The sequence below is a fragment of the Mustela putorius genome, unplaced genomic scaffold (assembly GCF_011764305.1).
Source record: "Mustela putorius furo isolate JIRA1106 unplaced genomic scaffold, ASM1176430v1.1 tig00000145_pilon_pilon_pilon, whole genome shotgun sequence".
Lineage (NCBI taxonomy): Eukaryota > Metazoa > Chordata > Mammalia > Carnivora > Mustelidae > Mustela > Mustela putorius.
The window spans coordinates 24943479-24966332 of NW_025421294.1; the positions used below are offsets into that span (position 1 = coordinate 24943479).

The 22854-nt window shown below is 36.4% G+C and overlaps 1 protein-coding gene across 2 annotated transcripts in view; it reads right to left on the bottom strand.

Moving 5' to 3' along the window:
* Positions 1 to 868: 868 nt before the first annotated feature.
* Positions 869 to 22854, bottom strand: part of SMAD5 (SMAD family member 5) — a 53279-nt gene continuing 31293 nt past the window's right edge. For both annotated transcript variants that reach the window (XM_004744911.3, XM_004744910.3), the window contains exons 4-7: positions 22578 to 22697; positions 9543 to 9764; positions 7490 to 7746; positions 869 to 5946 (exon numbers count right to left, since the gene is read on the bottom strand). In XM_004744911.3, the coding sequence (XP_004744968.1) occupies positions 5803 to 5946; positions 7490 to 7746; positions 9543 to 9764; positions 22578 to 22697 (743 nt within the window). In that variant the 3' untranslated portion in view covers positions 869 to 5802. The remainder of the gene's footprint in view (positions 5947 to 7489; positions 7747 to 9542; positions 9765 to 22577; positions 22698 to 22854) is intronic.

A 22854-nucleotide genomic window follows, 5' to 3' on the forward strand; every position in this document is an offset into this window, starting at 1 on the left:
TCCTCCTTTCCTAAGGGGGGAGCACACAGATTTATACCATCCCTTCCTAATGAGGATGCGTTTGAACTTCTCTACACAGCATTCCTCTACTTCTACCACTCCTTCACACAGCGGTAGAAGTATGTACTTGGTGGAGCTGTAAAACTAATCTGTGACTTAAACAAAATTTTTTTTAAAGAAGAAAATAAAACTAACCAAGGGTGGACATCCTAAAGTCAAGCAGCATCAGAAATAATTCCTCTCAAAGCAGCAGAAGAAATGCAAGAGACAGTAAGAATAAATACAAGTTCTTGTGTGCCAGGCACTGCTGTTAAATACTTCATTTGTATGACTTTATTCAATCTTCCCCAAAATCCTATGAAGTAGACAGGAAACTGAGATACAGAGGGGTTAAGCAACTTGCCATAGGGCACAGAGCTGAGAGAGCTATGAAGCCCAGGACCCCTGTGGAGGAAGGCAGAACCCAGAGCCACTTCCGCTAAGAGCTACTCTATCTCCTAATCATCAGGTCAACTTCACTCATTTACAGAAAGACAGAGAGAAGGGAAATTAGTATTTAAACAAAATTACCCCACACTAGATCTAAGTACTTCTTCAAAATACAACTAAATTAAACTCAATCAACAAAGAAAAATACATGGACTCCTTTACAAACAGAATGGAAAAACACTGATCATTCTGAGCAAATCTCCTGCTGAGTAGAAAGGCCTGGTATCTCCATTTTCTATTGCCCAAGCACACACAGATAACACAGCCAGTCACAGCAACTGGGCATCTCATCCTTTTTATAACCCCACTCAGTGAAACATGTCAAGTCAAAAGAGAGTCAAAAAAACAAACAATAAAAACCCACACACACACACATTTATCAGGTTTTGAGATTTATTAAAATAAAGTATTAGCAAACAATATGCAAAAACAAAGTTCTTAAGAGTTATGGCTTTGAAGAGCACAATATAGTAAAAACCTAATACATTTTTATAAGTATCAAAAAGGCAACAGAATTGAAGCATGTTGCTAGAACTTCATTTTCTACAACATAAACAGAAGCAGAACAAGTACAAATAAGAAGCAGATCTATAGTGCAGCCACTGGTTTGGTCTTTATCATCTGCATATGAAGTATCTTTTTAAGAGAAGATGGGCAGGTGCATACAAACATCCAGTTTTCTTGATTACAATCCTATCCAATTTTAAAATAAGTGATTTTCAAAATGCAATTTTAACCCACCAGATCAAGAAAATCATTTGCCCAATTATTTTCTTCCAGAGTCCCTACACATAAAATACTTCATGAATAAATCAAAGCAATATCATCTCCAATGACATGAGAAGGGAAAATCTGATTCTAAAAAATTCCTTATAAAAGTAAGGAATGTGGAACCATCTGGCCTCACTGTAGTTTTATTACAGTTAATACCAGCTCGTAGCAACAAGGCACTACTTACTAATTAGGGAAAAGAACCTACCTGTACTCAAAATTCTGAACTTTTTAAGAACACTATCTTCAAATGAATCCTTAAAGGACAACGGTTTACGGTGATTGCAAGAATTTTCAGAATTGAATTATCTGGACAAGAATCACACCAACCTTTTTCACTCTGCCATGAATGACAGAAGAATCCGGCTCTTGGATCTTTTCACCAAAACATCCCATCACCTGTTTTACAGCAAATGCTAACCAGCAAGTATTGTATCATAAGCTCTTCCTTAAAAAAAACAAAAAAAAAACAAACAAAAAAAAAAAACTTTTTTGCTATGTAAAAATCCCTTTTACTGGTTTTTGTACACCATCCAATTTCAGGTTAACACTTCAGTTATAACACAGTTGTACTTTAGAAGGTAAGTTTCTATTATGAGTAATCCAATTAATAAAGGCTTGATAAATACTGTTACCTCTTATAATTAGGAAATGCTAAACTGTAATCCAGTGATTCCAAAGAACTGTCCGGCAGGCAAACTGCTTATACAGAAGAAATGCTTTGAATCATCACTTTCCATTCATCTTCTATGAGCAAAAAACCTCCCCCAAATCCCACCTGTACCATCGAGGAAAATGGCTTCTGCTCCAGAGGAAACAGGCCTCAAACCTGAGATTACCCCCATAAAGCTGCCCTAGGTAGCATCCCAAGAGACCACCCAAAACCAATGTTCAGGAAAAGTCCCTTCCATGAAAATCACCAAACATGCCTGAAACCACCCTGCTATCTACTACTTTAAAATATCCTTGCTTTTCTAGCTCACTGGCATAATGAGGACACATATTTATACTCCCAGCTGAGAGAGTGAGCGAGGATTTAATAAGACAGAGAAGGGCTCAGACCCTCTGAAAAGTTAACAGATCCAAACTGAAATCAGCACTGGAAGATGAGTTCAAAATGATCAGAAGAGCCTTCCTTCTTAAGCATGAAAGATATTAATATATTTTAAGTGGGAAAGTGATAAGAATCCAAAGTAATACTAAAAAACAACTAAAAAGAGTATAAAGAAATGGGATCTTAGCTGACATACAGATGCTCTCTGTAACAGAAAGACAGTACTTAAACAGGTACTACCAGACTTTTTGGAGGTTCTCTGCTACTGGTAGGATTTTATTTTTTGTATAAACCTCCTCCTTCAACAGAGTACTATTACAGGAGGACTGTTTCCCACAGGTACCCTTGAGGATTTTATAATGTGAGCCCCAGTTCTTACCCTGACAAGAGATTTCAATCTGAAAACTTATTGATCATTTTACATCTAAAACAAATATCTCACTGTCAAATGTTATGAACAGCATAAAGTAGCTACACCCTCTTTCTGTACAATGAGATATACAGCTCACTGAACTACCTAGTAATCTTACTGTGGATTTCAACTCAGAAACCCAGCCAATTCTATTACCACAGTTTCCTTATTTAACAATAAAATGTGAAAAATGATTTATATTCTGATGTACATAACTTGACATTTTGATTGATGTCTTCTTCAATCCCTAAAGAAAAAGTGTTAGCTTCAGTAGATCAATAACACGCCTACTAGTTGACATTCCATAACTTAAGCCAAGCATTACCAAAAAGACCATAACACTTTAAAGAGATGCTGATCAAATGCAACTTTTAATTTTTTTTTCCCCAACCATCTTTCCGTTGCAATAATTCATTACTCAGATTAATTTTGATTCTATGTCTCTTTCTGCATTTACCAAACCGGTTGTGATTTTATTATTTCCAGACTCCAGTCTTTCCAGCTCACATATGTTAATATGTTATACACTATAAAACATGATTGTTCCAGTGGTGTTGATGTTTCCATAAATTTGACTATAAACCATTCTAGAAATCAAATAAAATTTTAAAACTGCATTTTTCTGAAAAGGTTTCTTTCAGAAGTGTCTTCTTTTCATTGGTCACTAGCAATTTTTATTTCCCATCCATAGATTTTGGGCACCCTTGGGAATTAGAGAAGCAGTTACACTGAGTACAATTTTCACTTATAATCCAGGCATGTGGAGTTACTTTTAGGAAATACAACAAGCTTATACTTTTCCATGAAACTCTCAACAGTTAAGAGCTTCAGTACTGTCCTTCATGAGACAAAATTCCTTGGGGAAAACACAGAAAAGGCCAACACATGAAACCTTGCCAACTCTAAAGGCTGTGGCATGAATAAAAACAAATTTCAATTAACTCAATTGAAAACATCAATAAACAATTCGACAGTTTCTACCAGTTCAAACCCACTGAAGTTGACTACATGTATCTGTCATTCAACCAGCGTGCTTTGTTTATTTTTTTTTCTTATAAATTTGTTCCAAAGATTGTGTCATATGCCTGGTAAGTAAAAGAATAATGTGGGTAGCTAGGTTCAAACTCGGAACAAGTAATTCTCTTTCCTGAGGCTGACACAACTGGAAGATAAAGAATGCATGCCATGTAGAACTTACGTTTAAGGCACAGGTGAGGGTCAGAAAGGATCCTTTTACCCAACAAAGGACCATGAATTGAAACACATATGGCACCTCACCCAAAGGTGAGCCACCCACTAAAGCCACCCACTGGCCGCACTTTGTAAAAGCAATAAATAATGGCACAGAAAACAAAATGAACCGCATTCTCTTCTCCTCAAAAAATGCATTTTTTCTTCTCTTAAAAGCAGAAAGGGCAAAGTAGAAAGTCAAACCAAACTAACATTTTAAATAGAAGACTGACATGGCTCCATATACTTTCAAAAGGCACCAGAAAATAGCTTTCTCCCATAGGTACATTAGGTCATTTCTTTTTTTTTTTTTAATAATGTCTCTGTTCTCATGCCATAACAAAGCGTCCATCTGACTGCTCTCTAGAAAATAAGGTTAAAAGTTCTTTACCCAAAGCCCTCCAGCATGACTGACTGAATGGGTATTTTAGAGTGTTCCTGTCTTTCCTCTCTTGAGGACTGTTCTGAGAGACTAGCATCCACAAAAGTACCAAAAAAGGGGGAAAAGAACCAGCACGCATGTTAACAAAGAGAACAGTCTGCAGTCTTTCATATGTGTCTATTTTAAAGTCAACTATCTCCACAACCACTGCTTATTCATTCAAGCACCAGACCAGGAGCCTCAACTCAGGGCCAGACTGAAGAGGCTCTTCGGCTACAGTACACGGGTCCTTTCCTTGCTCAGGGCAACTGACGCCACTCAGAGCAATGGGATTAAGTGTGTGATTTTCCAACATGAGTAACACCCATAAAGCAGTAGGGAATTAAAAAGGCCCCTTAAGTTGGAGCTACAGAATAACAGTCTTATAATCTAGGTTGAAAATACACCAAGAGCTAGAAAAAGTGTAACTTCCTACAACTGTCGTCTATAAACTGCAGTGTTTGTTAATACAAAAGGGGTACCAAGGAAGTAAGGGTGAGCATCCAAGTCCAAGTCACTTGAGCGTGTCTCACAAAAGGTTACACTAAAAACTGTCACCCATCAAAGTGCAAAATAAAAGATTAATGCATGTCAAAATTAGAGTTCTTGCAACATTGGCCAAAAGCAGCAAACTGAACAAGGCCGTGCGTGCACTGTCACTAGCTATAAAGTAGTACTTACGACAGATTCTGGGTAAATGACATATACTGGAGATCTGTTGTTTACAATTTTTTTTTTTTTAAAGGAAATGTTTTACAAAAGATATACTGAGTGAAGTCACAACAGACTGACAAACATTTAGCTGTATTAAATGTAAATTTTATGACATCACCTAGAAAACTATCACTTTGCTTCTACCGAACACTACCTGTTAAGAGCGGTGCATAGTGTTCCTTCAAATAAAACGGTGTTGTTTTTTTATAGTTTCTTTTCAGCCCTTACCATATGCTTTTATGAAACAATGAATTACACTTTCTTCACATTGGTAGGACAAAGAAACTGGTAAAAGTAGAGCTTCCATAGGCTTAAGAGGAGGAGGGAAGACTTTTCATGGCATACCTTCTTACATTATTATAACTTGTCATAATGTGATGTATTACTTAAAAAAAAAATGAACAAATAACAAGTCATTTGGGACAAGAAGGCAAAATTGTGTCCCAGTTTAAGCTCAATGCCAAACTTGTGAACTGGGGTATAACACTTACTTTGCATTTCTCACAACACTTTTGGGAGTTAATCACACGAACATGACTAACAAACAAATGTAGATTCATCACAAATACAAATGTATTGGTCACAATTATGTAGAAAAAAAAATAAGCTATAATATCTGTTTTCCATGTAAGCTCACAGTATCTGTACTGAAAGTTTCCCTAAAATTAAAACAAGTCCACTAATAATATAATTGAAAAGACTACTTCTACACTATGAGACAGAAGATATGGGGTTCAGAGGGGAGCCCATCTGAGTCAGGACTTTATCCAGCCATTGAAGAGGCCCATGAAGATGAATCTCAATCCAGCATGGGGTGCTGGTAACATCCTGCCGGTGGTATTCAGCGCCCCAGCCCTAAGAAAATGAAAAGATATCATAGCAAATCCCTCTTTAAACTGTCAACCAGCCTAAAACAATTTTAACATACTAACAAAGACAGTAAAGACCACAAAACCAATCTCAGAATTCACCATGGAGTTAAAAGCAACAGAGTTACAGTAGTGAAAGAGATAGGATCCACTTAATAGAAACCCTTAGAGCGAGGTATGTTTCAGAATTCTTCCTCTTTTTGAAGTTTGTAAAGTTTTGTACTTCAGAAAGTACATATTTCAAAATTATAACACTATTATTTCTGCAGTGAGATACATTCTCACTTAATGGGATAAATAAAACCCACAAAGAGCCTCATATAAGTTCACATCAGATTTTGCTATGAAAAAGTTTTGGGTTTTCAGGTTTGGGATTTTTTTTTTTTAAAGTATGAGGTAAGACACTATAGATCTGATCAATAGCATGCAACTGTAATTAAAGTAGCTGGGATGAATTAAACTGGAACACTTTAGCTTAAAACTCTAAACAGAATTTTTTTCACATTTATGTGCTCTCTGCTTTACAGCTTACGGTAGTGCTGGCCCAGAAAAATAAGGCTTGGGAAGGGGGAAATGGGCAAGTAGAGACTAAACATATAGAAGTTATGTTTCTGGGGCATCTGGGTGGCACACTTCGTAAGAGTCCTGGGATTGAGACTCACATCCCTGCCCCACTTCTTTGCATAGTCATGCTCCCGGCTCAGTGAGGAATCTGCTTCTCATTCTCCCTCTGCTCCTCCCCAACCCTCATTCTCTCTCTCACTCTCAATCAAATAAATAAATAAATAAAATGTTTTTTTAAGAAGCTATGCTTCTATGGAGGGGGAATGCCTTTGGGGCTACTGATGCATAAAAAAGACCTATAGCAAAGCAGCAAGGCAACACTGGACTGTGGTTCTGAATGCCAAAAAGAAAAAGCCCACTCAAAGCATCATTTCACAGTTGTTCTTCTTTGGCTAAATCCTTAAGGACCAAATGGATAGAGTACAAGATGCTTATATGTGTCACTAAAATTCTTCCCTTATTTTACTCACAAACCATCATTTTGAGAAGGCCAGTAAAATCAGGCCAAGAGCAAATGATAAATTTGAAAAGTTCTTTCAACTCTGCAAATCCTTAATAACAGAGGTTAAATACAAGGAAGATAATTTTAGTCTTCTGAAGAATTTTTTAAGTCACCCCAGTGGGATCTAATAATAATTGAAACTGCTGAAGCTAAGGAACTTCAAAAGCAATTTTAATATTTCTAGCAATTCAGTCTTTAACCGAAGCTCTTTATAAACTCAGCCCCTACTCCATATCAAAATCAGTATCAGTATCATGGATTATATAATGTCTGGATTATAAAATTAAAACTTAGACCTACTGTGTGGTTTTAAAGCTTTAAATCAAAAGTATCATTTAAAAACCTATTAAGTCAGGTCAAAAGTAAATACTTTCACTTCACAAAGGCATTTTAAAATCATAACCTAGAGAAATATACATATTTACAGTGACTCTAATTAAGCTACAGGCTACCACTCACTCACCTTGACAAAACTCATTCGAATAGTACACATTTTGGTGAGCTCATACACTGCCTCAAATCCGTGGTTGACAGACTGAGCCAGAAGCTGAGCAAACTCTTGGTTGTTAAAAATTTTGAGGCTGCAACTGCTGGGAATCTTACAGACAGTGGTAGGATGAAAGCCGTGATGAAAGTTGCAGTTCCTACTCTGAACAAATATGCTGCTGTCACTGAGGCACTCTGCGTACACCTCTCCACCAACATAGTACAGGTGAACACCTTAAAAAGACAAGCATTACAAGATTCACCTTAATACAGCAGTATAATGAAACCAAAGAGGTAGTATAAGGTGCAACCAAGAATACCCACTAACCTACAGCAAATGCCCAGCAGTCTGTAGACAGAAGCTACCACTAGAGGGCCTTACACTGCGCCAAAGAGAATCAAGAGCTCTACAATGGTCCTTAAATAACTAATAAGACTTAAGCCTCAGGTTTATCAGTTCTTAGGTTATTTTCTCTTTGCCAACAATCATTTAATATCTCTGTGAGACAAAGCGAATGCAAAAAGACCAAAAAGCACCTATGATCAGTCTTTTCAAAGGAGCACTTGGGTGCTAAGTTAATTTAACTATCACGAAGAGTCAACTGACAAGATGCTCTGCTTTCTTTTTACTAGTGGAGTACAGGAGCATTAAAAAAGACCCTAAGTCATATATGTAATTTCAGGTCACAGGAAAAGACTTTAAATGGCAGATTTATTTTATCTCCCTCGAAAAGAGCGGTTTGGGTATTTTAGAAATATGTACGTAAGTAATATGTGAACACAGTTTCAATATTAAAACTTCAAATTATACAGCTAAAGCTGAAGTTATTTCCAACTTTTCACCACTACAAACAGCGCTAAAAAGACGATCCCTGTACACTCATACCTCATACACATGTGAGTCAGACGTATATTAGACTATGGTACAAAAAACTGCTTTGTTTTTTGTTCTGAGCAAATAAAATGACCCATGGAGGAAGGGACCCTAAAACTAGATACTAGGAAAGATGGGAAAACAGATTGTAGAATTTAATTATTCACCAGGTAGATTTCTCTAAGATTTCCTGTAGTGGGAAAACCAATACATAGAAGTGAGGCATTTCACCCACAAAATCAATGCCAAGTTAGCAACAGAGTCAAAAAAGAACAGAAATTTCTTTTCAACTTATTTTTGGCCATAGTATTTTGCTGAATCTCTTCTCTAAGAAATCACATCACAATTATAACTGTACCTCCTGTAGGTAAAAATAAAGTTTACTGTTTGTAGGTAAAGGGTATAAGTGTACCTTTTGTTCTATCAAACCTGGACTAAGACCTTCTCAAATCTAGGAAACAAAATAGAGCTAGTGGCAAAAACTAAACTTACAAGACAGGCAATACGCTCTACCTGGGAAAGCTTTCCTTCCCGACCACTTGATACACGAGACTCACATTTCACAGAGGTGGGAAAAGTTCCCTGTTTGTTGTGGCAACTGTCTTGTGGAATGAAATGGAAATAAAACCTAGTTATCTGAATTTAAAAGGTAGGAGGGGTGGTGGTGAAGCCACTGGAGACTTGCTATCATTCAAACTGGACTTCTTAACTATAACCCAGCTCCTCCAACATAACAGGGATTGTTACAAGGTACCTCAACTCAAAATACCATAATTAAAAAATTCTAATCCTTCATCAGCATTCATATATTTCACAAATATTTGTCTGTACTTACTATGAACCAGGCACTCTTCTAGCTGCTGAAAATAATGCTGTGAACAAAGCAAACTTCTGTAAAGCTTATATTCCAGTCAAGAAGCCACTCAAAAAATAAATATAGGAATAGTATGATTTCAGAGACTAAGTACTATGACAATAAGGATAAGGAAAAGAGGACTGATCAGGTCTTGACTTAATTCACTCTCTAGCACCTGACACTTGAGGGCAGAGCCCGTACCTCAGGCTCGTGGTATAGACAACTTTACACAACTCACGGTACACAGTGAGCACAACAAATGACTGATTTCAACTGAACACAGGGAAATGACAAAGTTACCTTTTCCAATATGTCGCCTAGTGTTTTCAATTGTTGAATTACGATTAACATTTGACAGCAACCCCAAGCAGAATCTACTTTTGTTATTCGAAGGGTCTGTGAATCCATCTACCAACACGCTAGTAGAAGATGCATGAAAAGCCTCCCCAACACGATTGTTTAATTCATAGTACACAATTGAACACCAATGTTTGGGCTCTTCATAGGCAACAGGCTGAACATCTGTAAACAAACCAGACAGAAAAAATGATTAGTGAGTGAATAAGAAATCCAGGATTCTTTGTGTTTCCCTTTAAGTGAACCCAAGCACTCTATGAAAAATCCTTTCACATATTTCACTTCAGTCTTGCTGTCCTTTCTGGAGGACGGTCTCTTCAGTAAGTGGTGTTGGGAAAAAAGTTTGGATCTTAAAAAAAAAAAAAAAGAAAGAAAGAAAGAAAGAAAGAAAGAAAGAAAAAATCAGTAATGCCTTGAATACAATGATTTTAAAACTTATCTAAATACAAATGTAAGGATGGATAATATCACATTTATTTTATTTTTTTTAATTTTTTATTATTGAAGTAGAGTTGACATACAATAGCATAATGGTTTCAAGTGTACAACAGTAGTGACTAGATATTCCTATATCTTACTCAGTGCTCACCATGATAAACAGAGTTGCCATCTGTCACCGAACAACACTATACAATATTATTTTATTATTATTCCCTATGCTGTACTTTCCATCTCCATAACTTACTTCATATGTTAACTGGAATTTTGTACCTTTTAATCCTCTTTTCCTATTTTGTACTCTACCCCCTCCAGTAACCACCAGTTTGTTCTATGTATTTATGAGTCTGTTTCTGATTTTTTATTTGTTCATTTGCTTGGTTTTCTAGATTCTACATATGTGTGAAATCACATGGTATTTGTCTTTCTTTGTCTGACTTCATTTAGCACAATACCCTCTAAGTCCAACCAACTTCTGCAAAATGGCAAGAGCTCATTCATTTTTATAGTTGAGTAATATTCCATTGTGTATATATCTCCTTTATTTGCTTATCTATTGAGGGACACTCAGGTTACTCCCGTATCTTGACTATTTGTAAATGCTACAACAAAACAGGGGTACATTTATCTTTTCAAATTAGTGTTTTCAAAAAAAAAAAAAATTAGTGTTTCGCTTTCTTTGGGTAAATACCTGGTAGTAGAATTACTGGATAATATAATATTTCTATTTTTAATTTTCTTAGGAATCTGCATACTGTTTTCCATGGTGGCTACACCAATATATACTCCCACAAACAGTGCACAAGGATTCTCATCTCTCCATATCCTTGTCAGCACTTACTTAAGTCCTTTGATAGTAGCCATTCAGACTGGTGTGAGGTGGCATCTTACTGCGATTTGATTTGCATTTCCCTGATGATTAGTGATGCTGAACATCTTTTCATGTGTCTGTTGGCTCTCTGTACGTCTTCTTCAGAAAAATGGTCTATTCAGCTTCTGTGCCCATTTTTCTAATCTAATTTTTGTTTGATTTTGGGTTTGTTTTTTTTTTTTGAGTTGTGTAAGTTCTTTATTTATTTTGGATATTACCCCTTATCAGATATATCATTTATAAATATATACTCACATCCAGCAGACTGCCTTTTCCTTTAGTTGAAGGTTTCTGTAACTGTTACAAAGCTTTTTATTTTGGTGTATTCCTAATAGTTAACTTTTGTCTTTATTTTGTTTGCCTGAGGAGACATATCCCATAAATATGTTGCTAAGGCTGATGTCTAAGTGATCACTGCCCTGTTTTTTTAAGAAGTTTCATGGTTTCAGGTCTCACATTTAGGTCCCTAGTCTGAGTTTATTTGGTGAATGGTTTAAGAAAGTAGTCCTGTTTCATTTTTCATATGTGGCTGACCAGTTTTCCCAACACCACTTACTGAAGAGACTGTCTTTTCCCTATTGTATATTCTTTCCTCTTTTGTCACAGATTAACTGACCATACAAGCATGAGTTTATTTCTGGGCTCTCTATCCTGTTCAAATGATCTAAAGTTGACCCTGCAACTTTACTGATTTCATTTCTTAGTTCTAGTAGTTTTTTTGGTGAAGTCTTCAGGATTTTATACAGACACACCCCCACATAATTTGCAAATGACAGTTTTACTTCTTCCATTCCAGTATGGGTGGCTTTTCTTTCTTTTTCTCGTCTGACTGCGGCAGTTAGGTCTTCCAGCACTATGCTGAATACAAGTAAGTGGCAAGAATGGATATCCTTATCTTGTTCCTCATCTTAAAACCTCCAGCTTTTCACCAATGAGAATGATGTTAGCTGTGGGTTTGTCATACATCATCTTTACTATATTGAGGTATGTTTCCTCTAAATCCACTTTGTTGCATTTCCATCATAAACAGATAATGATTTCTGTCAAATGCTTCTGCATCTACTGAGACGATTATATGGTTTTTATCCTTCATATGTTACTAATGTATTATAACACATTGGTTGATTTAAAGCTTTGTTTCTTCTTTTACTAGATCTTTTAGGTGTAAGGTTAGACGGTTTATTTCAGATTTTGTTTCTTAAAGTAGGCCTGCACTACTATAAACTTCCCTCTTAGAACTGCTTATGCTGAGTCCCAAAGTTTTTCAACAGGTGTGTTTTAACATTTTAAATTGTTTTTCTAGCACAAGCTAATCAAGATTTATATTTATAAAACAAGCCTCCGTCTGCATCAGCAACCTGAAAGACATATATGAGTATTTGTAAAATTACTCTAAAAAAAATATGAACTAAAATAAACAAGTGAGACTCTTAGCAATCTAGGAATAGAGGATAACTTCTACAATTTGATAAAGAACATTTATAGGAAACTTATACCTAACTTCATACTTAATGGTGAGGAACTAGAAGACTTCCTGCCAAGATCAGTAACAAGGATGTTCTTACCACTCCTTTTCCAACACTGCACTAGAAGTCCTAGCTATACAGTAAGAGAAAGGGTAATAAAAGGTATACAAATTGGAAAGGAATAAGTAAAATCATCTTTGTTCACAGATGATATGACTGTCTACCTAGAAAACCGGGGGGGGGGGGAACCAAAAAACCCCTCCTGGAACTAATTAAGCTATTATAGCAAGATCACAAGATGTAAGGTTAATACACAAAAGTGAATCACTTTGCTATACATCAACAATGAACATGTGAAATTTGAAATTAAAAATTCATCACCACTTATATTAGCATTCAAAAGAAGAAATACTTAGGTAAAAATCAAAATAGGTACAAGATCTAGATGAAGAAACTATAAAACCCCAAAGTCAGACATCAAAGAGGAACTAAATAAATACATAGACAGCTCACATTCATGGAAAAGAAGCCTTAATATTGCCATGAATTCAGTTCTTCCCAATATGATCTATAGATAACCAATGCAATCCCAATCAAAATCTCAACAAATCATTTTGTGGATATCAACAAACCAATCCTAAAATTTATCTGGGGCAGCAAAAGATCCAGAACACCCAATATGATACTGAAGAAGAACAAAATCAGAAGCCTGATGCTATTTAACTTACCATAAAGCTACAGTTATCAAGACAGTATGGTAATGGCAAAAAGAATACACAAACAGATCAAAGAAACAGGAGAGAAAGCCCAGAAAAAGACCTATATGAATACAGTTAACTAGGGGCACCTGGGTGGCTCAGTGGGTTAAGCCTCTGCCTTCAGCTCAGGTCGTGATCCCAGGGTTCTGGGATCGAGTCCCACATCATCGGGCTCTCTGCTCAGTGGGGAGCCTGCTTCCCACCCCCCCACCTCTGTCTGTCTCTCTGCCTACTCGTGATTTCTCTCTCTCTGTCAGATAAAGAAATAAAATCTTAAAAAAAAAAATACAGTTAACTGTTTTCTGATGAAGCAACAAAAAGCAATAATGGAGAAAAGACAGTCTTTTCAACAAATACAACAACAGATATTCACATGCAAAAAAATTAATCTACACACAGACACCACATCCTTCACAAAAATTACCTAAAGGCTGGTCACAGACCTAAATGTACAATACAGAACTATAAGAGTTCTAGAAGGTAATGTAGCAGAAAATCTAGATGGCCCAGGAATATGGTAATGACAACACCAAGGCATGAACCATGACAGAACTGCTAGGCCAGATTTTACTAAAAATTAAAACTTCTGCTCTGGAAAAGGCACTATCAACAGAATAAGAAGACAAGCCATAGACTGGGAGAAAATATGTACGAAAGACATACCTGGTAAAGGACTATTATCCAAAATATACAAAGAACTCTTAAAATTCAAGAAAATAAGTAACCCAATTTAAAAAATGGGTCAAAGACATAACCAGCCACCTCATCAAAGAAGATATATGCATAAGAAATAAGCATATAAAAACATACTCCACATCATGTGTCATCAGTAAATGTAAATTAAGATAGCAATAAAGTACCATGATACACCCGTAAGAATGGCCCAAATCCCAAACAGTGACAACATCAAAAGCTGGGAAGGATGTGGAACAACAGGAATTTGCATTCACTGCTAGTGGAATATAAAATGGCAGAGCCACTCTAGAAGACAGTTTGGTGGTTTCTTACGAAACTAAACACACTCTCACCATACAATCCACAAACATGCTCCTCAGTACTTACACAAAGGAGCTAAAAACTTATGTCCACATAAAAACCTACAAACAGATGTTTATAGCACTTTATCCATGATTGTCAAAACTTGGAAGCAACCAAGATGTCCTTTGGCAGGTGAATGGATAAACTGTGGTAATTTCCAGTTGATGGGAATATTACTCGCTCTACAACAAAATGAGCTAGCAAGGCATGAAAAGGGATGAGGGAACTTAAAATGCATGTTACTAAGTGAAAGAAACCAATCTGACAGGCTACATACTGTATGATTCTAACGAAATGACATTCTGGAAAAGGCAAAACTATGGAGACAGTAAAAACACCAGCGGTTGCAGGTCAGAAGGAGTGAGGAATGAACAGGCAGAGCACAGAGGATTGTTACAGAAGTAAAACTATTGTGTATACTGTAGATATATTTCTGTATGTTACCAGTACGACAGTAGTACATTCCTCTCATTATTCATTTGTTACAATCCACAAAACATACAACAGCAAAAACAAACACTAATATAAACCATCGATTTCGGGTGATGTGTGAAGATAGCTAAGTCTGTAAAAATGTACCACTCCAGGGGCGCCTGGTTGGCTCAGTGGGTTAAAGTCTCTGCCTTCGGCTCAGGTTGTGATCCCAAGGTCCTGGGATTGAGCCCCCACATCAGGCTCTCTGCAGGGAACCTGCTTCCCTTCCTCTCTCTGCCTGCCTCTGCCTACCTGTGATCTCTGTCAAATAAATAAATAAAATCTTTAAAAAAGCAAACAAACAAAAAATGTACCAGTCCAGTATAGGGTTTTGGTAGCTGGCAAGGCTGTGCATGTGTGGAGACAGAGGGTGTGTGGGAACTCGCTCTACTTTCCACTCTTATTTGCTGTGAACCTAAAACTCATATGAAATATAAAGTCTGTTTTATTTTTTTTTAAGATTTTATTTATTTATCTGGGGCGCCTGGGTGGCTCAGTGGGTTAAAACCTCTGCCTTCGGCTCAGGTCATGATCCTAGGGTCCTGGGATCGAGCCCCACATCAGGCTCTCTGCTCAGCAGGGAGCCTGCTTTTTCCTCTCTCTCTGCTTGCCTCTCTGCCTACCTGTGATCTCTGTCTGTCAAATAAATAAATAAAATCTTTTAAAAAAAAAAAGATTTTATTTATTTATCACATAGAGATCACAAGTAGGCAGAGAGGCAGGAAGGGGGTGGGGGGAGCAGGCTCCCCACTGAGCAGAGAGCCCGATGCGGGGCTCAATCCCAGGATATTGGGATCATGACCTGAGCCAAAGGCAGAGGCTTTAACCCACTGAGCCACCCAGGTGCCCCATGAAGTCTGTTTGAAAAAAAACTAAAAGTGGGGCGCCTGGGTGGCTCATTGGGTTAAGCCTCTGCCTTCAGCTCAGGTCATGATCTCGGGGTCCTGAGATCAAGTCCCACATCAGGCTCTCTGCTCAGCAGAGAACCTGTTTCCTCCTCTCTCTCTGCCTGCCTCTCTGCCTACTTGTGATCTCTCTCTCTGTTAAATAAAGAAATTTTTAAAAAAATCTTAAAGAAAAAAAAACACAACTAAGTGAGCATGAACTTTGGATAAAAGCTGGTATACAATCTAATGTTAAATGCCAGAACTGCCTATGGAGACAGATATATATACAAAATAAATTACCAGCCAAACTCTTATTACTGTAGAAGTCAACAATTCATAATGGATGTAATGCATGGGAGGGACACATGCAAATTTTTCACCCAGTGCTGGTGGATTATCTTTCTTGGGGCTGAAATCAGAAAGAGAAGTCAGGAACTTTCAAATTCCCTTTCAAAAAAGGCACAAATCAAAAATATCCAAAAAACTCTGAAGAGTGGCTAGGTGGACTAGATAAGCAATACAAAATAACTGGCTAACTTTTAAGACTCAGTTTTGATTACTGAATTGCAAAGAAATTCAGATGAGGAGGAAGAGAAAAAAATAAACCAATGTGGACCCATAAAGAAAAGTCCTAAGCGCTCAGAATATGAAGAAGTTTATATAAAAGATAGAACAGGGAGGGGCCCACAACCAATGATACATACAAATGAGTTGTAAGCAGTTATAAGAATAGTGTCAGGAAAGCTAGAGCCAAAAATGAACAGAAGCTTGCAAAGAAAAAATTGCTAAGCAAAACTAAAAAGACAACTTTGGTTCAGAGAAAAGAAAAAGGCAAAGGACATATTGTCAACTGGAAATTCAAGGCCCTGCAGTTTAACTCTGATGTCCCTTCTGTCAAAATAAAACAGAGAGAAAAAACCAGAAATAGGACTGAAATGACAGGAAACTTTGGTGAAAAAAAGACATCAACGAGGGCAAGATGCCTTGAGTGCCAGGTCCCCCTAAGGGGACTCAGCTGTTTGGCTGTGACAAATGATAGTGCAAGAATTATCCAACAGACAACACCACAGAGCTGCACGCTGATCTCTGGACAGCTAGGACAAAGAAGGGAAGGAAGATGAAAATGGAGGTAAGTCCAGTCCAAAGTCTCAAAATAAGAGAATGAGAATGAGAACACCATTTACTGGTCATTCCCTGATGCACTATGTTATAGCCATTATATATAGTGTCTAACCCAATCAACAACTAATAATTCCTGTGTAAATATTCTGTGTAATGTACAAATGAGAAAGAGAAGTGGAGAGACTTTAAATGCTACCTGAGGCTAAAAAGCGAGTAAGGAGCGGTACAGGAATTCACCTCCAGAGACATTCTGTTCTATGAGAAGGTAGACTGTATAAACTATAAGAAAATTAGTGTGATATAAGTCCTAGATAAATCCTACACCTTGAAAAAGCAAAGACAGTATTCACACATTAACAAGACTACTAGGGAGGGCTGAAATTTAACTATTCTTAGAAATGTGGGGTTCCTGGAAAAACAAAGTGTGACATACACTCACTCCTTCAGTATCATCACACACACATACAAAGCACACAAAAACATCATTCTTTTAAGAAATGTATAAAATGGCAGTACCAAACTTCTCCCAAACTTGTTATAAACTAAGATAATTAAAGTCTCAAAACAAAGTGACTTCAGGGGCACCTGGGTGGCTCAGTTAAGCATCTGCCTTCCATGATCATGGGGTCCTGGGACTGGCCCCAAATCTGGTTCCCTTCTCAGTGGGGAGTCTGCCTCTCCCTCTCCTTCTGTCCCTCCCATCCCCACATGCTCTCATGGGCATGTGCTCTCTCTCTCAAATGAATAAAATCTTTTTTAAAAAGTGACTTTAGAACAATAAGATACCATATTCACATCCATTAGGATGGCTACTGTATTAAAAAAAGATGGAAATTAACACATATTGGCAAGAATGTAGAGAAAGAACTCTAAAGCACGGCTAGTATTAATGTGTAAATAGTACAGCTGCTGTGGAAAACTGTTTGGCAGTTCCTCAAAAAGTTAAACAGAATTACCATTAAATCCAGCAATTCTACTCCCAGGCATAGGATACCAAATGATTTAAAAAGCACAGTCCAGCAAATATCTGTACAATAATATTCATGATGGCGTTATTCACTATTCTACCAAAAGGCAGAAACAACCCAAATGTCCACCAACTGATAAATGGGTTAACAAAATGTGGGATATGCATCCAAGAGAACACATTCAATCTTGGGAAGAAATGAAATTCTGATACATGCTATAACATGAATAAACCTTGAAAAGGTTAAGCTAACTGAAAAAAGCTACTCACAAAAGGACAAATATTGTAAGATTCCACTAGGCAAATTCATTGAGACAGAAAGTAGAATGGTGATTACCAAAGGGCTAAGGGGAGAGGGGTTACTGTTTAATGGGTATAGAGTTCTGTCTGAGATGATGAGAAGTTCTGGAAACGGACAGTGGTGATGCTTTGCATGTCTCTGTGAATATACGAAATGATTCTGAGTTGTTTACTTTATCAACAGAGCCCCCAAAGCAATGAAGCAAAAACCAGCATGAATGAAAGCAGAAATAAATGATCCAATAATAACAGTTGGGGATATCCCAACCTGCAATCTCACACTCTCAACAACTAATACAACAATTAGAAAAAAAAAAATCCAAGGATACAGAAAACTTGAACAACAACACTATCAACCAACCTGATCTAAATAAAATGCACAGAATTTAGGACACCCTACAGTATCAAAATGTATAGGGTTTTTTTGTTTTGTTTTCTTTTTTCAAATGCACATGGAATAGTCTCTAAAATAGACCACTGCTATGCCCAGGGTTGGCAAATCTTTCTTGTCCACCAAATCCAGGAACATATAAAAAGGATTAAATACATGACCAAGTGGGATGCAAATATTTTAGGTTTCGTAAGTCACATACTATCTTTGTCACATATTCTTTTTCTTTAACAACTCTTTAATAATCTAAAAACCATTCTTAGATCTCAAGCTACACAAAACATACATAAAACAATTCTCAATAAATTTTAAAAAGAACTGGAATCATACAAAGTATGTTCAATGCTTTGTAATCCCACATGGAATCAGATTAGGAATCAAAAGAAAAAATGGGGAAATACCAAAATATATGGAAACTGATTAATGTGTTACTAAATAATCCAAGAGTCAAAGTAAAACATCAAAAGGGAACTTGAAAAAAATTCTGAACTAAATAAGCATGAAAACAAAACATACCAAAATTATGGAATGCAACTAAAGTAGTGGTCTTAAACTTCTATGCTAAAAATGTAGAACCACTGAAGCCAATAACCAAAGATTTCATCTTAAGAAACTATTAAAAAAAACGCAAACTAAAAGTAGAGTGAGCAGAATAAAGAAAATAACAGCAAATGAATTTGGAAATCAATGAAAAAAAGAAAGCTGGTTCTTTCAAAAGATCAACAAATTTAACAATCCTTTGGCTAAACCAACCAAGACACAAAATACCAAAACCAGGAATGAAGACATCACCACTAACCCCTAAGGAAATTATAACTATTATAAAATATACTATGAAAAACTTTATGCCAACAAATTAGACAATTTAGACAAAATGCAAAAACTCCTAGCAAGACACAAATTATCAAAGCTGATTCAAGAAAAAACAGAGACTCTGAATAGACAGATCCAACTAAGGAAACTGAAACAGTAATTAAAAATTTCCCCATAAAGAAAAGTCTAAACCCAAATAGCTTCACTGGCAAATTCTATCAAATATTTAAAAAAGAAATAATACAAATAAGCCCTTCCAAAAACACGAGGGAACACTTCCCAACTCATTCCATGAGATCATTATTACCCTGACACCAATGCTAAATAAAGACGTCACAATCCCTGCCTCACGAATACACAAGCAAAAATATTCAACAAAATATCAGTAAATCTAATCTAGAAATGTATTTAAAAGAATTATACACCAAGACCACATGAGAATATCCCAGGATTAAAAGCCTGGTTTCATATCAGAAAATAAGTTCATGTAATATACATTAAATAGAAAAAAGAAAAAAAACCTCATCTGATCATCTCAACAGATGCAGAAAAAGCTTCTAACAAAATCCAACATCCACTCATGGTAAAAATTCTCAGCAAACTAGGAACAGAACTAATAGTTATGGCTAGCCCCTCCAGAATGATAGTGAACAGAAGTAGTGAGAACAGGCATCCTTCTCTTGTTTCCAATTATAGGGGAATAGTAATTCAGTCTTTTACCATTAAGGATGATGATAGCTATAAGGTTTTTCATACATGCCCTCTAATAATGAGAGAGAGAAAAAAAATTAAAGGCATCCAGATTGGATAGCAGGGAGAAAAATATGCTGTTTGTCACTGACACATTCTTTTATTTAGAAGATCCTACGGAATCCAGATAGATAAGCACACACACACACACACAAAAAATCCCTATCAGAATTTATAAATGAATTCAGCAAGGTTGTAGGTTACAAGATTAATATATGAAAAACCAATTATATTTCAATATATTTAATTAAGAAGAAACCAAATTCCATTCACTTCAGAATATATCTATACAGAGACGCTAAAGTAAAAAAAAAAATTTATCTTGAACACTGGAAGATCTAAATAAATGACAAGACATACCAAATCTATGCACTGGAAGATGATGGAAAACCTCCCCCACTGATTTAGATTCAACATGATCTCTATCACAATGCAGGGAGGGGATTTTTGGGGAGGCAGAAATTAACAACCGGTACTAAAATAATAGGCAAATACAAAGAATGCAGAACTGCTAAACAATTTTGAAGAAGAACAAAGTTGGAGGATTAACACTTCTTGTTTTCAAAACTTACTATGAAGCTTTAGTATGTATTTTAAGACTATGAAGTACAGACATAAAAATCAATGAATAAATTGAGTCCTGTAATAAACTCTTACATTTATTCCACTGATTTTGGAAAAACATGCTAAGGCAATTCAGTGGAGAAATGGTAGATACTCTTTTCAACAAAACAGTGCTAGAACCAAATGGATGCCTACATGCACAAAGATGAATTTAGATCTCTACCATACAGAAAAGTTAACTCAATATAAATCACCTAAATGTAAAAGATAAGGCTACAGAACTTCTGTAAGACAAAACAAAATTTTCATGACTTTGGGATAGACAAAGATTTCCCAGATGCACACCAAAAACATGAACAAGGGAAGAAAAAAGTGATAAATTAGACTCTGTCAAAATTTAAAACTTTCAGCTCTTTCTGCCATCTTGCAGCCTACAGAGGCCTGCTGGGAACAGAACTCCTAAACTGACAAATATGTCTGGAAGGCTGTGGTCCAGAGACATTTTGCTAGCTGTAAGTGAGGTCTTCTGAACTAGAAGGAGTGCACAGCTCTTCTTAAAATTGAACGTGTTTATGCTCAAAATGAAATTGAACTCTTATGGAGGCAAGAGATGTGCTTCTGTGTACAAATCTAAGAACAACACAGTGACTCCTGGTGGCAATCTGTACAAAATCAGAGTAATCTGGGGAAAAGTAACTCGTGCTCATGGAAACAGTAGCCTGGTTTGTGCCAAATTCCCAAGCAACCTTCCCGCTAAAGTCATTTGCCACAGAATCCATGTGATATTGTACCCCTCAAGGATTTCAACTTACTGAAGAGAAAATAAAGTTGTGCCAAGAAAAAAGTTGAAAACTTCTGTGTTTCAAAAGACATTAAGAAAATGCAACAACAATCCAGAGTAAACAAAAATATCTGCAAATCATACATCTAACGAAGGACTTCTAACCAAAATATATAAAGAACTCTCACAACTCAAAAGTAAAACAAACAACCCAATTAAAACTGGGCAAGAGATTTAAATATGTCATGAAAAAAAAATACATGAACAGCTAATAAGTACATAAAAAATGCTCATCATCAACACTGATTACAGAAATGGAAAATTAAATGCAAATTAAACAGAAGCACATATTAAAACCATAATGAGTCACTACCTCATACCCACTAAAATGGGTACATCCAAAATACTGACAGTAACAAGAATCAAGAGCATGTGGAGATGGGGGGGAGGAGGCTAAGTTGGTTAAGCATCTGCCTTCAGCTCAGGTCATGACTCCAGGGTCCTGGGATGCAGCTCAGGTCAGGACTCCAGGGTCCTGGGATGGAGCACCTCATTGGACTCCTTCTCCCTCTGCTGCTCCCCCTGCTTGTGCTTTCTCTTTCTCAAATAAATAAATTAATCTTTAAAAAATAACTAAAAGCATGTGGAGAAACTGGAACCCTCATATGTTAGTGGTAAGAATATAAAACAGCACTGCTATTTTGGAGAAATTTGGCAGTTTTTCTTAAATAGTTAAATTCATCATATTGACTCAGAAATTCCAGTCTTAGGTATTTTCCCAAGAAAAATAAAAACACAAAACCCACACAAAAACTTATATGCAAATGTTCCTTAGAGTAGTAGTCATAGTAGCCAAAAACTAGAAATAATTCAAATGTCCAACTGGTGAATGGCTAAAAAAATATGGTACATCCATACAATGGAAAACAGTTCAGCAATAAAAAGGAAAAACTACCAATACATGTTTCAACATGAAAGAACCTTGAAAACATTACGCTAAGTGAAAGAAGCCAGATGCAAATAACTACACATTATGCAATTCTACTTCCATTAAATATTTAAAAAAGGTAAATCTATATATACACAAAACAGATTAGAGGCTGTCTGGAGCTGAGGACAAGAGCAGGGATAGACTGAAAAGGCGTACAAGATTATCTTTTTAAAGGATTATGAAAATATTCTAAAACTAGATTGTGGTGATGGTACAAAACGTTATACATTTACTACAAGTCACTGAATCATACACATGGATAAATGTTATGGTTTATAAACAATACTTCAATAAAGGTTTTAAAAAGTGGTAAGAAGTTAAAAACAAAATAGCAGTAACAACAAATTATGATGAAAATTTCTCTTACCTCTGCTGGATATACTGGGCATAATCTGAGGAATCATATTATTGCTTGTATCCATTGGCTGGGAATTATCTTGACCCATTTGATCATCTGGTGGCATATAGGCAGGAGGAGGAGTATCAGCTAAGAAGGAGAATATGAGAAAAATTAAAGTCCCAAAAGAATTGTTAATACCTTCACCCTGCTTAAATGTATTCTAAAAGCATTAAAAATTTCCTAAAATTGGGGCGTCTGGGTGGCTCAGTGGACTAAAGCCTCTGCCTTCGGCTCAGGTCATCAT